General features: G+C 51.6%; 2 protein-coding genes across 12 annotated transcripts in view; both read right to left on the bottom strand.

Moving 5' to 3' along the window:
• ARHGEF9 (Cdc42 guanine nucleotide exchange factor 9) overlaps window positions 1–16,296 on the bottom strand; it is a 179,380-nt gene that overhangs the window by 107,807 nt on the left and 55,277 nt on the right. The window contains exon 1 of one of the 11 annotated variants that reach the window (XM_066559265.1): window positions 12,297–12,411. The exons of 7 other annotated variants lie outside the window; for them this stretch is intronic. Coding sequence is in view for 2 of the 4 variants with exons in the window: in XM_066559263.1 (XP_066415360.1) it covers window positions 8,420–8,449 (30 nt within the window). In the remaining 2 variants the exon portion in view is untranslated. Of the gene's footprint in view, window positions 1–8,419; window positions 8,482–8,584; window positions 8,603–12,289; window positions 12,412–16,296 lie in introns of those variants that run through there. 3 more of the 11 variants (XM_066559264.1, XM_066559267.1, XM_066559263.1) reach the window with 3 other exon arrangements.
• On the bottom strand, window positions 12,467–12,991 carry LOC136562438 (uncharacterized). Its single transcript, XM_066559269.1, has one exon. The coding sequence runs from the start codon at window positions 12,649–12,651 to the stop codon at window positions 12,472–12,474; it is 180 nt and encodes a 59-aa protein (XP_066415366.1). The 5' UTR covers window positions 12,652–12,991; the 3' UTR covers window positions 12,467–12,471.

The raw sequence follows: 16,296 nt of genomic DNA, 5'->3' as shown, positions 1-16,296 counted from the left end.
GGCTTCCACATTCCAACACCCCATTCCCAGCACCAAAACCACTCCAGGGTGTTCCTCAACACACAACAAGAAGCAAATTCAGAGCAGAAAGCCCTGGAACACCCCTCACTGCCCACCTGCCACACATCAGGGGGACATCTTTCCCTGGCCACTGCCAGGAAGGAGGGACTCAAATAAACTGTGGGAGGAAGCTGGAAATAACAATCCAGAAAGCTGCAAACATCTGGAAGTCCAATGCTTTGCTCTACAATTCTGCATTGATTTCTTGCCTCAAATAGATTTCTAGATGGATTGCAATTAAAATGAGTTACACAATGCTGGAAAAACATCACTCATTTCCGATTCTGATTTTATTTTTGCATCTTTGCTTTCTAGATCCTTTTGCGTTTCAACAGCCACTCCTTGGATCTTAACTTTTTTTTTTTTCTTTCCACTCTTCTTCTGGCCAAATTGCTCTGCATCCATTTTTACCTTTTATTCCAGCAAAGATGCTGCTGGTGGTGGCTCACACAGCCCTGGAACAATTCCCTGGGCAGTGGTAAAAATCGCCACTGTGAGCCCTGACTGCAGCTGCTGAGCAAACCCACAGAAACCTCTGAGCATTTATCAGAGGCAATTCTTCTGTGAGCTGCCCTGAGCCCTCAGGATCCCCTTGTCACATGTCTCCAGGACATCAATTTCCATCTATTGTCCTGATTCCTGCTCAGAAGCTACGGGGAGGGAGGAAAACGGTGAGGAGGACTGGGCTGCAGAAAAAGAGGTTTACTTTGCTGAAAACCTTGTAAAGGCAGGCCAGCTCCCCTGAAAAGGGCAGAGCTGCTACAATCCCTGCTCCAGACCATTGCTGGCCATTCCTGCACTGGGATGGATGAGGTGCAGAGCCCTTTTCTGGTTTTCTCTAGTTTTCTCTTATTTTCAAACAAGATGACAGAACATGGGATTTCCATCCAGGCAGCAGCAGCAATGTCAGACACCAAGCCCAGCTCTCCTGAGCACCAAGGCTGAGTTTCACAGAGTAGCTGGGACAGATTAACTAGAGACCAATGAGAGAGAGCAGGTTTAGAGGGAATATTGAGGAGAAATCCTAAATCCTTCCCTGTGAGGGTGGGGAGGCCCTGGCACAGGGTGCCCAGAGAAGCTGTGGCTGCCCCTGGATACCTGGAACTGCTCCCTGGATGAGACTTGGAGCAACCTGGGATAGTAGGAGGTGTCCCTGCCCATGGCAGGGGTAGAATGGGATGAGCTTTGAGGTCCTTCCAACCCAAACAATTCCATAATTCCATTATTGCATCATTATGAGCACGGCAGTCCCTTTGCACTTTGCCAATACAACCTCAGTCTGGAGCTGCTGTGAATAATACAGAGAGCTGCTGGTATTCCCAAGCCTTTGATCTTCATTTGACTTTTAAGGGTTTTCAGGCACCATTTTCATTTAAAAATAGAAGAAGTACTCAAGTATTTATACAGCACAAAGGCTTTAAAGGCTTTAAAACTTCAGAAAAGATTTTTAAGATGCCAGGATGAAGAATGTCAAGTATTATTATCGTTTGAATTTCAACCTGAGTTGGAAAAACCTTGCAAAGGTAAAACTGTCTGCAGGAGAAACAGAGAGGCAAAAAGGGCAGCAAAACCCACTGCAGTGATGGGGAGATGTTTCCAGATGTGGGAAATCTGTTCAAAGGAGGAGCAGAAGTCTTCCCTGACAAGCTGAGAAATCACTACAGACATGCCCTGCCTGTCCTGACAGAACAGGAGGGAACATGCTCCAGGGAACAATCCTCCTTTTGGGGAGAGGATGGCCAAACACAGAAGCTCTAAAAGGAAAGATTTGGGAATTAAGATGTGAGCTCGTATCACTTGGTCAGAGATAGCACTTCCAGCCCATGCCAGCACCCAGAGCATGGCTGAGCTGCCTTGGGTGCCTTTTGTGCCATTCCTGTGTGCACCATGAGCCTCTCCTGGCTCTTTTTGCTGGCTTTGGGGTGGGCATTGTGGATACCCTGGGTAGTTCTGCCCCGGAGCTTAGGCCACAAGAGGCTCAACAGCTACTCCAAAGCTCCTGGCTTTACTGAGGTATTTCTTCTTAATGCAGATTAATTTCTCGACAGCACAGAAATACCACAAAAGGCTTAGAGAAACAAAAAAGCCTCATTTAGATGAATTAATAACAGAGAGCAAGTGTATTATTATTGGAGGCTCTAACGAGGTGCAGAGCTCTTCTCTAGCTGCAAAAACAGAAGGCTGAGCTCTGACGCTGCATATGCAAAATATTTGAGGCCAAATGAATCTTTGGTGGAGCCCTGCTGACATCACTGTTGGGATCTCGGGTGGAATTCAAGATGTTGCTTTAAATTAAAGCAGGGAGCTCCTGGGTGGGAGCTCTGCTCTGCCAGGGGCCCCCGCAAAGCCCCAGAGGGTGAGAGGCATTTTTCATCCATCTGCTTCAATCCCACCTGCCTCCAACACAGCACTTCTCATCCTCACTTGCCAAACCCTTGAACAGGAAAGGACAATTTCCTTCTGTACATTTTACAGAAAGAGAAACAAAGATGTAGAAAGATGAAACAGCCCCTGCAGCATCACCCTGGCAGCAAGAGGTGGGGAATGGGGGGCAATTCCCCCAGACCCCAGCCCTTAGAGGGCCCCATCATTCCCCAGTTGCTCCAAACACTGGGCAGACACAGCTCAAACCAGGCTTTTCAATAAATAGTGGAGAGCCCTGATGGATGGTGGACAGAAAAGCCCATCCCCTCTCCTAAGCTCATTAGAATTTCTGGTTGTAACAGAGACTTTTGGTTTTAAAAATATAGAAGATTTAAATTCTCTTGTCTCCAAACACCAGAAACTCGAGAGCTAATGGGGGTGAAGACAGAGTGCTCAGCTTATCCTGTCACCACCAATTGTTGTGTCTCTCTCAATGTGCTCTGCAGCCCGTGGCTCAGACGCTGCCCCAGCCAGGGCACGGAGCTGCCTGCACTCCTGCTCTCAGCCAGCGTGGCAATTTCAGCCTCCTTGGGAAGGCTTTGATATTGGAAAACCACAACTGAGCTTTCTCTGTGCTTGAAAGGCACCCACGGGCTCAGCCACTGCGAAAGCGTTTGCACTGCCCTGAGAGATCAAAGGCTCAAAACCTTTCACTTTTATCGGGCAAATTAAAAACAAACAAGGCCTTTCCTTCCTTTCCTTTCACTCTGCTAATGCCCATTCCCCTCCTAGGCTTTCCAGGCGTCCTGCAAGAATTCAGGGGTTCCATGAGCAGCCTGGAATTAAGGCTGGCATTAGAGATGGAGGAGCAGAGATGCAGCACCATGGAGAGCTGAGAGCACCCACCCGCCGGTGCCTCCTGCTCCCATCCCTGCCCGTGCCAACGCTCACAAGTGTGCCCAGGATTCAAACCCCTGACATTCCTGTTGTCTGATTCCCTTGGGTTTTTGTTTGTGCTCCTCTGCATGTCCATAATTCCTGCTACCCCTCCCTCCCTACCCGGCCAGCACGGAGCAAACCGCGCATCCCTCTGATCCCTGATGCTCCAGCACAGATCCCAACCGGACCAGACAAGTGCTCATCCAGCTGCAGGAGCCTTAAAACGGTGATGAAGCCCTTCTGAATCCTGTGTGGGCAGGGCACGCACGGCGAGGGAGAGGGGGAGAGCCGAGGAGCAGCAGCCCGGGGCTATAAGTGGCTGTTGACTTCACTCTCCCATTTGGGAGTAGGTGGAGGAGGTGGGTGGCCGTGAGCAGAGGGGAGGCGGAGGGGGCAGCAGCTATTTCCAGCTGCACTCATGTGCCATTTCTCTCAGTGCTGAGATTTGAGAGAAAACAGCAGGAGGTGGGGAGTGGGGGGAACCAAAAAGGAAAATCACAGACTCTGTGCAGGAGAACATGTTAAGGAACAAGAGAGAAGTCGTTACCAACAGCACAGCCCTGAGATTCTACCAGTTCTGGGGGGTTTAAAAATATAACAAAACCCAAGGCTGCTGGGACTGCTTCCCTGCATTGCACACGAGAGGATATGATGGAAATGAGGCCACTGACTGAGGGGCCCAGGCCAATGTGTGGCCCCAAAATGCTGGTAAAAGCTGCTGCTTGCAGAAAGCCTCGCTCCTAATACACTGCGAGGTTTTCTTGGCTCCCAGAGATTATGTAATATGTTCTTGCCTGCTGCTGCTGCTGCTGCTGCTGCTGCTGCTGCTGACTCATATTTTCCAAAATATATCTGGGAAGGAAAACATATGCACATGTGTTTTAATGCATAGGTTTCCCTGGCCATGTCCAGAGTGACCCACAGGGAGGTGCAGGACTGCCTGCACACGTGTGTACATGTGTGTGCCCTGACATGTGTGGGAAGGAGGGACAGGGACAGCCTGGCAGCTGCTGGAAAACAGAGATTAAAGCAGCACTGCTTTCTGGGGCAAAGCACAGCAACTCTACCACAGTGCAGGAGGGACCAGGGGACAGGGAAGCCAGGGAGGGAGATAGCAAAGGGAGAAGCATGGAGCACGCGCTGCCGACAACCTCCAGCCAAACCTGGGCTCTGGGGACCAGACACAGACTTGTACTGAGCTTCAAATCAGCTGGGAAAATTGGCTTTGTGGCAGCTGGGGCCACGGTGACAATCTGCAAATGGCACTGGGCTGAGAGGGACATCAGGGCTGGCCTCAGCACGTGGCTCAGCAGCACCTACCCCTGCAGAGGGTGCTGGGGGCAGCAGGGCCAGTGCTCCCTGAATTCCATAAATCTACAGTCTGGCTCCTGTTAATGCCTGGGAACACACTTCCCAGGCTCTGGGTGTGCACTGAAGAAGTCAGGCTTCTCCTGGCTGAACATTTCGAATTCTAAGGCAGCCCGTTAGTCTTAAGCAAATTTGTTCCCAGCCTGCAGGTTTGGGAGGTTTAGCTCCTCTGCTCCATGCCTGGGTGCACTTCTAATTCCTTAGGAAAGACTTTTTGACAATTCTGCAAAACTCTCAGTATCCAGGAGCTTGGATCGATCTGCTGCTGGGCATTGGAACAGAAATCCATCTCCCCTGGACCAGAGGAGACTGAAAATCTATCCAGATGTCAGCCCCTGATCCCCACATCACGGCAGAAGCCTCACACTGATGACAGCCTGGTTCCATGCACTGCCTGCTCCTTGTGCCTGTGTGCTCGGGAAAAATCAGGGGACAATTCCCCACACAGGGACAGGTGACAGTGCCCCTGTCCCTTCTCACCTTACACACACCTCTGGAGAGGGAACAGGCCCTCTCTTTCAGCCCTGTATCATCCTTATGCCCATACAAGGGCTCTGTTGATATTCCCTGCCTTACGCAGCCAGCACCAGAGTTAAGACAATTCTATTTTAACACCTGAAATTTCATCAGAGCCAACTGCTCTTTCTTGTTTTAGAGCAACTTGAAAATGTTTCATCTGCATTCAAAACTGGTTCTATAATTGCTACTTTTTAACTTAATTCTCCTAGAACTTCACAAAAGAGCAAACATCCAGCGTGCCTAAAAGGCTTTGGAATAAACCTTAAAAACAAACATTAAAGATTGATCACGCTTTCTCAAGATTATACTAAAACTGACTGAAGCTCAACTAGATAAGGAAAGAGAGTTGCATTAAATTAATCAGCACCTTATCAAGCCAGGAAGAAAGAACTGTAGATAACAAGCCTTCCCTAAATTTGGTATCAGAACAGAAACTTCAGTGCACAACGTACTGAGAGAACCTTGTCAGATTTACTGAGCACAATACAGGGGAGTGGAGCAGCAGAAATAGCAGGGGAATGAGGTCCACAGAAATGCTTTGAAAAAACCCTGTTTTCTGGTAATGCCAGCAAGAGCTGATGCTTTTGTCAAATGGAACAATTTAATTTGACAAAACTTTTCCCCAGATATGCCCAGCAAATTAACCCGCTCCTATTGGGGTAGAAGACGGATCCTTAGGGGTTTGCTGTGCACTCCTGTTCGTGTAGCTGAGGCCAGACTGCATTTGCCCAATGACAAGGGAACAATTCCCGCACAATTCTGTCCCTTTTGCTTTCCAAGTCCTCGGAGCTGGGCTGATTCCTCTCCCCGCATCTCCCGGTGTGAGCTGCAGCCACTCTCACAGCTCTGAGCTCCCATGCAGGGGCTCAGAACCCCCAAAACTGGCACCAGCAGCAGCTTAACCCTTTGGAAACTTCGGGGCAAACATCCCGAGTCCCGGGAGTGAACAAACCCAGCCAGCAGCAGCCAGGGATTTTGCCGGATGCCTGGAGAGGGTGCGGGCTCTCTGCAGCACAGGGCAGGGCATCCCTGAAAACCAGACACTGTCCTCAGCATTCCAGGCAGGACAGGAGGGGAGCAGGGCTGGGGACAGAGGCCCTGGCAGGGAGCAGGACAGCCAGGCTCGCTGCTTCCCCAAGCAGGAGCAGCGGGAAGGACATTCCAGCCTCAGCCCCCGGCAAAGCGCAGAGCCCCGGGCACGCCGGGCAGCGACAGCCTCGCTCCAGAAGGACAGGAGGACACTGGAGCACACAGGGCTCATGGCACCACTGTGACCAGCCTAGAAATCCACTTGGGGCTTTAGCCAGGGACAAAAAGGGGAAACAAAGAGCCGGGCTGCTTTAAGCAGGGTGAGCCTGCTCTGCCTCCCTGGCACCCAGGGTGCGCTGCTGCTGCTGCTGCTGCTGCCGGCTGTCCCCAGCACCCACAGGGGTCAGCGCCTGCCCTGCCCATCCCGGACAGGTCCTGGAGGAGGGCAAGGGGCAGGGGAACAGCTCATCCCTTGAGAACAGGGATTCATCCATCCCTGGGAACAGCTCATCCCTGGAGACTGAGCCCAGCCCGGCGAGCAGGGCGGGCTCGGCGCGATGCAGCCGAAAATAGCCCCACGCCGGCTGCCAGCAGCCCATACGTTGTGTTATATATGTCTCAGCTGATGCAAAGGAAGGGGCAGGCACTGAGCCACATGGCCCTTCACATGGGCACGGCCACACTCGGCTGCTCCCAGCTCCAAAATACCCCAAACGCAGCCTCAGCCCACAATGCCCGGCACCAGCCTGGCCCCCGACGCTGCCCCACGGCAAGGGCTGCAGGAAAATGCACAAGCCAGACCCCAAACACGGTGCCAAACATCCTCCCCCACTGGTGAGCCCTGCATCCTGCTCCAGATCCCAGCCCCACTAACCCCCATCCCAAAATGTGCTGCTCTGCAACCGCCCCGTGCCTCAGTTTCCCCAGCTCTGTGACAGCACAAGGGGTAGCTGCCCAAAGCAGCACACTCCTATGAAATTATATCCCTGTGGATAAACTAGAGTCAGTTGAGATCCAGACCTAATTCTTTAAATCCTTGCATGCCTGCACTCCCTTCATCCCCCAAAATTCTCTTTAATTCAGGTGGTGAAGCTTTCAGGCTGCCCAACACAGTCCCCACCAGCACAGCTCTGGGGACTTCCTGCCCACCATCAAGGCGGTGTTTCTGACAATGCCAGAGTAATTCCCAGGAAAACCAGGAATAAGGAGCAGATGCCACATGGCCCTTTGCTGGTTAGAGCCACCCCAGCCGTCTGTCGTGCTTGCAGATTAAGACTCATTTCCACTCAGGAAAGAAATTCAACCACAACTAATAAAATAAAGACAATAAATCACAGTTCCTCCAGCAGCTCTTCCTCCAGGAGCATCTATTTTTAGTGGGAAGCATCAATCACCACAGCTCCTGCTGTCTACAACAGCTCCAACAGGCAAAACCCAGGTAGGCAGAGCTGGGCCAACGTGGCCACACAGACGTTCCCCACCTGCACAGCCAAAAAGGGCACACACAGGACAACATCAGGCATGGCTACACCTCAGTGCTGTGAGATATTCCTCTATCCCAGATGGAAAAGAGAAGCCACAAGGCAACAAAGGAACAAAGGAACGCGCCCAAGGCCGCACAGTAAATCAGTGGCAAAGCCAGGAGCTGGCAGAACTGTCCTCTGCCAGCCCTGGAGCCCCTGCACAAGCGCCCTCCTCAAACAGGACAATTCTTACACAATTATTAACCTTTGGGAGTTCTCCTCAAGCTTCCTAACTTCTCCTCATTGGAGCCTCCGCAGCTCCGAGACAAATCCTTGAGGTTTACCAAAATCTCTCCCAAGGTTTCACTGGGAGAGACACACTGAGCACATTGTCACACCCAGCTGAGAAAATGCACAGAGGAAATGGAACACACAGGGAGAGATCATCATTCCAACACGGAGCACACGGACACACATGCAGGCAGGCACGGCACACAGACAAACCCAGCTGAACACACGAACCAAGCACCACAACAAAATGAAATGACAACACAGACAGGGGTTCTAGTCACAGATTGAAACTAAAGCAACCAAAAAAAAAAAACCACAAAAAAACCCAAAGCCAACAAAACAAAACAACTAAAAAAAAAAAAAAAAAGCCCAACCAAAAAACTTACATGGATTTTTGGCAATTTTCCTTCAGACATTATACACAGCAGCTGGGCTGTGTACTGAATACCTGATCCAAAAAGAAATATAACCACATTATGCAAACAGATGGGGGCAGGAGTCAGGTGAACATGCAGCTCTTAATAACAGTCATCTACGGGCTGAGAAAGCACCTCTGCATCCCCACAGAAGGGCTGGCATCGGGGCAGATCTTCACTCCCTCCCCAGCAAACGCCAGGGCTGTGCTGCTGCCATCCCGGGGGAAAAGCCAAATGGCAGGACAGGGCAGAGCCACCGCGTCACAGAGCTCGGAGCTGTCCCATCCCCTCCAACTTGTCATGTGAGGTTTTAAACAGAGGTGGGAAATAGCCAGGGTGGGGGAGGAAGCCCTTCGAAACCCGAAAGGAAAGCGCTTTATCTGCCTTAAAGACAGAGCATTAGAAGCGCCGTGCAGCAGGACAAGCCGGGATCATCCCGACACTTAAGCTCCCAGGGAAGCACCCGGAGAGGGGCACATCCCCCTCTCCCTGCCGAGGAGGTGCCTGAATCTTTAAGACGGCGGATTGCTGCTCGGGAGAAATGGACTTTTTATGGACTGTGGGAAACGGGGTTGCTATGATACAGGCAGAGGCATTTTCATGAATCCTGTGGCAAATAACATTGAATCCTGCTTAAGCAGACAACAGCAAGGCAGGTCTCCCATCACCCAGCCTCAGCAAACACAGCAGAAGCACTGAAAGAGATTATACGCATCACAAATACGCTTTCTGCAGACAAATTTGTATTTTTTTCCTTTGGGGCCATATTTTTCAGAGGGTCAGCACTTTGATTCCTTTAAAGGAATGATCCCTCTGCCTCATCCCTGGGTCTGAGCATCCCCACAAAGGTGAAGAAACCTGGGGGAGTCACGGGGCCGAAGCACCCCCAGGGACCTGAGAGTGACCCCAATGGTCCCAGGACACATTCAGCTCCAATCCCAGGGAATTTCACAGCAAGCAAATGCCACCCAGAACACTGCAGGCACAGTCCTTTGGGGGCACAGGGATCTAGTGGGGACTGGCAGCGCTGGCACCCCAGAAAGCTCCCAGCGCTCACCACGGGCTGAGCCGCGGTGCTCAGCTGAGCAGAACAGAGGGGCTCCTGCACGCCTGGAAATGCCAAACTGCAGCTGCCAAAATACAAAACTGGGGCTGGGGCAGCGCTGAAGAGGTGAACACTGAGGACTGGGCTGGGAGACAGAGACCAAGCTAAACAAGCAGCAAGCCCAGCCCTCGCTCACTCTTTCACCTCTTGCTTCCTCTCTTTTCCCCCAAAATTCCATCAGGAAGCCCGAGATAACAAGAACAGTGCTGCTACAATAACAAAGTTTGCTGCTGCCAACTTTCCTATTGCTCTGCATTAACTTTCCTCCTTTAACTCTACCAGCCTTCAGGAGGAATAAAAGGCAAAAAGTTGTAATAAAATCACAGGAATTCTCCCAAGCAAGCACGTTCCGCGACGGGAAGAACTCGGCTCCCGGCGCTCCCTCCCAGCAGCTGAGCGTGCACAACCCCTCATCCTCCCCATGCAGCCCCAGCACGGCCCCAGCACAGCCCCCCAGGGATGGAACCACAGGGGCACTGCAGAAGGAGCCATGGGGCATGGCAGGAACATCCAGCACCCAACACGAATAATTCCCAAATATCTCCCCAGGAGTACAAGCTCTGGATCAAGGAATGCGCCCAGGAAACAGCAGCAGGCGCTGGGCATTCCTCGTAGAAATCTTATTGAAAGGTAAACCTTAGTGCCAGAGAGCCCTGAGAAAATAAACATTCAGGCACAGCCACGGCCCATGGTAACTCGCTGGTCAGTTTTGGGGTTGGGTTTTTGCTCATTTTTCCAGCCTTTCTCCTCCAAATCCCTTTGTCGCTCAAGGCTGTTCCCTGAAAGGATGATTTTGGCTGCTGTTTGATCAATTCCCTCTCCATGGTGATCTCAGCTCATTTATTACCTTTCCAGGAGATTCTGCAACCTATAAAACTAATGACACAGAATGGCCAACAGGCAAATAGAGCAAATTTGAGCTGTTTAACAACCCAAACCATGGTCAGCATCAATTTTATTCACTCGGTTTTTTTTTTGGGAAGAAGATTGACTCAGTCTCCCGTGAAGTGAAGCAGGTACCTCCTGCAGATAGCTACAAGTGAAGAGGGTGAACGGAGCCAGCAGGCACCCGAGCATCTTCCTGGGCTTGAATCTCTGGCTCCTGCCTTTCCTCCCCACTAAAACAGGCTCCTGCCCCACAACACTTTTGGGGACAATTGTTCCCACCCTGGGACTCAGGGAAATTTTTTTTTCTCTTTTATATAGAGCTAAAAGCACTTTGAAAGTGGCAAATTTGCAGGATTTAACTCCGTTTCCAATCATGCCACCATGGAAAAGCCATCGGCTCCCGAGCCCTGCTCAGCATTTAACTCCCAGCACACAAACCCCCACTGGGAAATAACTCCATGTCTCCATCTGTAACCTCCAGCTTTGTCTTTATCTATCAGTTACATGATTATTTTCTTTTCAGAGGGCATCAAATAAATAATAGACAGCTGGAATAAGCATGAACTAATTAAATTATCAAGGCAATAAAATTCCAGTGACCATCAGCAAAGATAAAAACATTTTCAAACTGATATTTTTGTTTGTTTTATGCAATTCTGATTTTTCTGGAGGGTGAAAGAATATAATTAAAAAATCCTGAAGACCTCTAACAGAAGCACAGAACAGATATATATTTTCCAGAGGAAAAGGCATTACTCTTTCCAGACATTCCCTTCGTATTCTCTCCAAACTTCTCATGCTGCCACTGGAGCCCCCAGCCAGCCCTGCTCCCAGGCTGTAAACATTGCAATTTCGGGCTAGAAGCACCTCTAACTGCAGGACACCTTTCCAGCAAGCCCATAAGACACAACTTAGCACTTCATTTTCCAGAAAATCAATGTAAATAAAGTCACACGAATCAACCCATCTCAAAAGCTCCTTATCCTTGAGGTGGGCAAAGATTTTTCTTCGATACATTCCCCAAAATTTTATAAATACTCACACACATGAAAAAAAGAAAAGCAAGCCAAAATCAGATCTCTAGAAAATCAAAGCAAAACCCAACCCCTCCGTATCTGTTGCTTTAGCAAAGAAAAACAAAGCTTGTCTTTCCCTTTCTCCCTTTGATCTTTCCTTCCCAGTTTGCAGAGACAGAAACCACGTACAACCAGAATAAAAACCCAGCAGGTTATGTTTTGGTGCCTCTCACATCTCTAAAGAAAGGAGCTGGGTTACATCAGTGTGGACATAGAATTTGGAGGCTTTGGGGCTGAATCTTCAGAAATCAAATCAGATCATCAAAGCAACACAGATAAATACAGTAAGTAGAATTTTTCTCTTTTTTTTTTCTTTTTTTTTTTTTTTTGTGGCTGAATGTTATTTTAGCAAAGATTTAATCCTTTAATAGGATTTCTCAAACACCACCCTCCCCCCTAAAAAATGCCCACAGCTCGATTCCATTGCACACAGCAGCACCTCTCACCTGGCACCTACATGGTTACTCTCACAGACATTGCACATTAACTGCTTGCTAGAAATCGCACACAAAATGACTTATTATTAACTTGAGCCTCTATTTCAAAGGAAAGCAAAACAACACAGCCAGTGCTCACCACAGACAGATCATTTCCACTCTGCTGCTGCCTAAAGAAGCACAGCTCTGTCTCGCTAGCACAGAACCACGGAGCACTGGATCGCTATTATTATTATTTATCACATTTAGAAACCCGGCAAAAGCAGCTACACTTACAGGCATACTTAAAAGACAAGACATGACAAAAGATTTAGGGAGAGATAATAATACCAACGTCATACATATCACAGCGAGGCCATGTTGAAGCTCAACGCGTTTCCCCCCTCAGTAAGAAATCTCTCTCTCTTTTTCTCTCTCTCTCTCGCCTTTCTCTCTCTCTCTCTCTCCCGCTCGTGCTCTCTTGTTGAATTGCTAGTGGTAGTAGTAGCCCCCAACAGCTCAGGAGAAAAAATCCATTTAACGAGTGCCCAGGAAGAACATGAGTATGACATTCACAAGCAATAGCACCACAATCACTGCAAAAACGACCACCGTTTGAACATCCAAGGTCATGGTGCAATGCAGAACACTGTAGTGTTCGAGGTGTGGGGCTGGCAGATTTGGAGAAGTCAACCTCTGCTCTGTAAGACTGTCCATACATCCACCATGCTAGAATAGAGGAGAAAACTGTTCCTGGTTTTGGGTTGGTTCGTAATGCTTTGTGCTCTGCCTTTAGTTTCTCCCCTATCTGCTGTCTCTAGCTCATTCTGAGCCCGCTAAGTGAAGCATCATCACAACCAGTGAGCACTCGGGATGCAAAATCCTTCCTTTAGGAAAAGAGCGAGCGCTGTCTGCAAGCTTCTCTCTCTGTCTCGTCCCCCCTCTCTCTCCGGGTCTCTCTCTCGCTGGCTGGCTCGCTTTTTAATTCGTCAAGCCAGTGCAGATACGGAGCCCGTGTGAGTGTGACAGCTCTGCAAGCTGCTGCGGCTGCATCCCTCGGAGCGAGGCGGACCCTGGCGCATACTAATCAGCTCCAGTGACCAGGCAGCGACGGCATCCTGGCTGTCACTCAAACGCAGAAGGAAGCGCTGGCTCCATAAATACGCGAGGCTTCCGCCCGCCGTGACAGCGAGCGCCACGCAGCCGCGGCTCTGCCCCGCGCTCCCGGCGCGCCGCGGATGCTCCGGCCCGGCGGCTCCCAGGCGGCTCCGAGGCGGCTCCGAGGCGGCTCCGAGGCGGCTCCCAGCGCTCCGAGCCGCGCACATCCCGCTCCGCACCGCCCCGGGATGCGGCTGCCCTGGAAGCGCCCTGGAAAACACAGCCCCGAGCCCGCTCGGAGCGGGGAGGGGAGCAGGAGCAAAGCGGCCAAAATAACAAAAAGGCAACTCATGGTAACCTGGGAATTCGCTGTGAGCCTGAAATGTGGGAGTTGGGCAGGGGGAATCACGGTTTAGCTCTGTGCAATCGTTCTCCCATCAGGAATCCTGTAACATCTCCCCTCAGCGCTGCACCGGCTGTCTCCAGCTAAGAGTTAAACCGAATTCTGACTCTACAGACAGAGAGCTATAAAAGGGGGTAGGACAGATGGAGGACCTTTATTCCTTCTGCAGCAGCCAGAAATGCTCATTCCTACATTAAAATCACACACTCACACTCAGGGTTTATGGTCCAGGTGCCAGGTGCTACATCCCAAACCCCAATCTCAGCTCCCAGAACCAGCAGATACCTCAGAGAGGCATCACAACGCATACAGACCAGATACACTCAGCTGGAAAAAGCAAATGATTTTCCAGACAAAGACAAATATAGAAATGCTGCCAATGCATATGCATAATGCACTAAAATGTGCATCCGGGGGCTGAGCACGGCACCTTCCAGGAAAGCTGCGCCTCCGAACGCTCCCACACAGACACGAGGCCAACAGGCACCACACAGCACCTGGTCTGTTCTCCTGCAGCAAACGAGGAGAGCTGGGCAGCTCTTTCATGTCTAAACCTGGCCAGCTTCATGCTTTAACCCCAGCCCCACCACCAAGGGCAGCCTGTCCTGCAGTGTCCTCCCTGGGGAAGGTGATGCTCCTGCCCCAGCTCACCATCACACCAACACCAAACCCAGCTGTTCAATGCAAGGCTTGCTTTCATTTTCTTTCTTTGCCAGAGAGCTCCCTCAAAACCAGAAGGGTCCTGTATCCACCCTAAACCCCATCAAAGGAGAGACCACGTCAGGACTGGGTCTTCACAGGGCCTCCCTCGATGGCCTCCACTCAGACCCACTAGATTTTGCCAGACCAGCATTCAGCCAGCACCATCCTGCTCATTTCTGACCAGCTCTGGAGCATGTGCAGGCTGTGATGTGTTTGCAGATGCAGAGGCTGGGCTGTGTTGAGCAGCATTAGAAACAAGAACAGTTTGGGTTCCTTACATGGTTTATTTTGGGTGATAAGTGCCAGCCAGAGGCTCTCTCCAGCATCTGAGGCCCCTGCTCTGTCCAGGCAGGGAGTTTCTCACTCAGGAGGGCAGTGAAAAGCCCTTTTTCACCTGTAAAATCACAGGAAGCTGCTTTAAAGCTGCCCCAGGCTGCCCCGTTAGCACACAGGCCAGGCTGGATCCATCCCCAGCTTCCAAACCTGCATTTTCTATCAAGGATCCATTTTTAGGATAGCCAGTCTGTCTGAGGTAATTTTAGACTAATCAGAATAGCAAACATAGAATTATTTGGGTTGGAAGGGACCTCGGAGATCGCTTTGTTCCAACACGTAATAGATGTGGAATATTTATTATTATTGCTACCATCCTTTCCCAAAACAACACAGGCAATTTTCCAAACCATAAACCTGAACTTACAAAAACAGCCAGGAAATTCCAGTTTCAATCTCAGAAGCAGCAACGACTTCCCCAAAACATACAACTAGCCTGAATTCATAGGGATTTTATGGCCACTTTATCTTTTCCTCTAAACTGCAGTGAGCACAGAGGGAGCCTGGGTGTGGAGCCCAGAGGAAATGTTAGAAGCAGCCCGGTGGGGATGTTCTGCTGGTCCACACCCCCCCAGGACCTGGGGACCGTCAGCAGGCACAGCCCATCCCTGGCTCTGCCCCCTGGAAGTGCCAGGTGGTTTCAAGGCAGAAGCCCTGAGGTTTTGCAGGGAGCCAGGGGAGCCAAAGCAGGGCAGGGGGAGCAGCAGAGGCTGGGAACCCTCCAGAACAAAGGTGCACACCTCACACATGCTCACTGAGCACTTCCGGAGCCCGACGGGAGGGTTTCAGTGCCAGCACCGAGCCTGGCAGCGCTGGGCTGGCATTCTGCGAGAGCTGAGCCACTCAGAGCGCAGGGGAGGGCACAGATTACACACAGAGCCACAGAGCCAGCCCCTCCTGAGCTGCCGGCCCCAAACCCCCACCACGGGAGGCTGTGGGGACCCCACTGCTGTGCTGCCCGCCCTGGGGAGCCCGGGGGATGCTGCACCTGGGGGATGCTGCACCTGGGGGATGCTGGAGCCTGGGGATGCTGGAGCCTGGGGGATGCTGCACCTGGGGGATGCTGGAGCCGGGGGATGCTGCACCTGGGGGATGCTGGAGCCTGGGGATGCTGGAACCTGGGGATGCTGCACCTGGGGGATGCTGGGGCCCGGGGGATGCTGCAGCCGGGGGACGCTGGAGCCAGGGGATGCTGGAGCCCGGGGGATGCTGCAGCTGGGGGATGCTGGAGCCTGGGGATGCTGCAGCTGGGGGATGCTGGAACCTGGGGATGCTGCACCTGGGGGATGCTGGGGCCCGGGGGATGCTGCAGCCGGGGGACGCTGGAGCCAGGGGATGCTGCAGCTGGGGGATGCTGGAGCCTGGGGATGCTGCAGCCGGGGGACGCTGGAGCCTGGGGATGCTGCAGCTGGGGGATGCTGGAGCCGGGGGATGCTGCAGCCAGAGGATGCTGGAACCTGGGGATGCTGCAGCCGGGGCATGCTGGAGCCTGGGGATGCTGCAGCTGGGGGATGCTGGAACCTGGGGATGCTGGAGCCAGGGGATGCTGGAGCCAGGGGATGCTGCAGCCCGGGGGATGCTGCAGCCCGGGGGATGCTGCACCCGGGAGGCTCAGCCACAGCATCCCCTTCCCCAGGTCCAACACCCCCTAAAAGATCAGGCAGGAAAGCCCCGGTGCATCCCCTCACCCAGGGACAGGTTTGGGGCTCCAGAGGAGGCTCTGTGTGTGTAACAGCAGCACAAACAGATTTAGTGCAGAGAAGCTTCTATTTAAATTATATTCGCAGTATTCCCAACAGTACTTGCTGCTTTATATAACTTCCCAT

Source organism: Molothrus aeneus, chromosome 14 (genome assembly GCF_037042795.1).
Source record: "Molothrus aeneus isolate 106 chromosome 14, BPBGC_Maene_1.0, whole genome shotgun sequence".
In the NCBI taxonomy this organism is placed as follows: domain Eukaryota; kingdom Metazoa; phylum Chordata; class Aves; order Passeriformes; family Icteridae; genus Molothrus; species Molothrus aeneus.
This window is presented reverse-complemented; position numbering and strand designations above follow the sequence as displayed.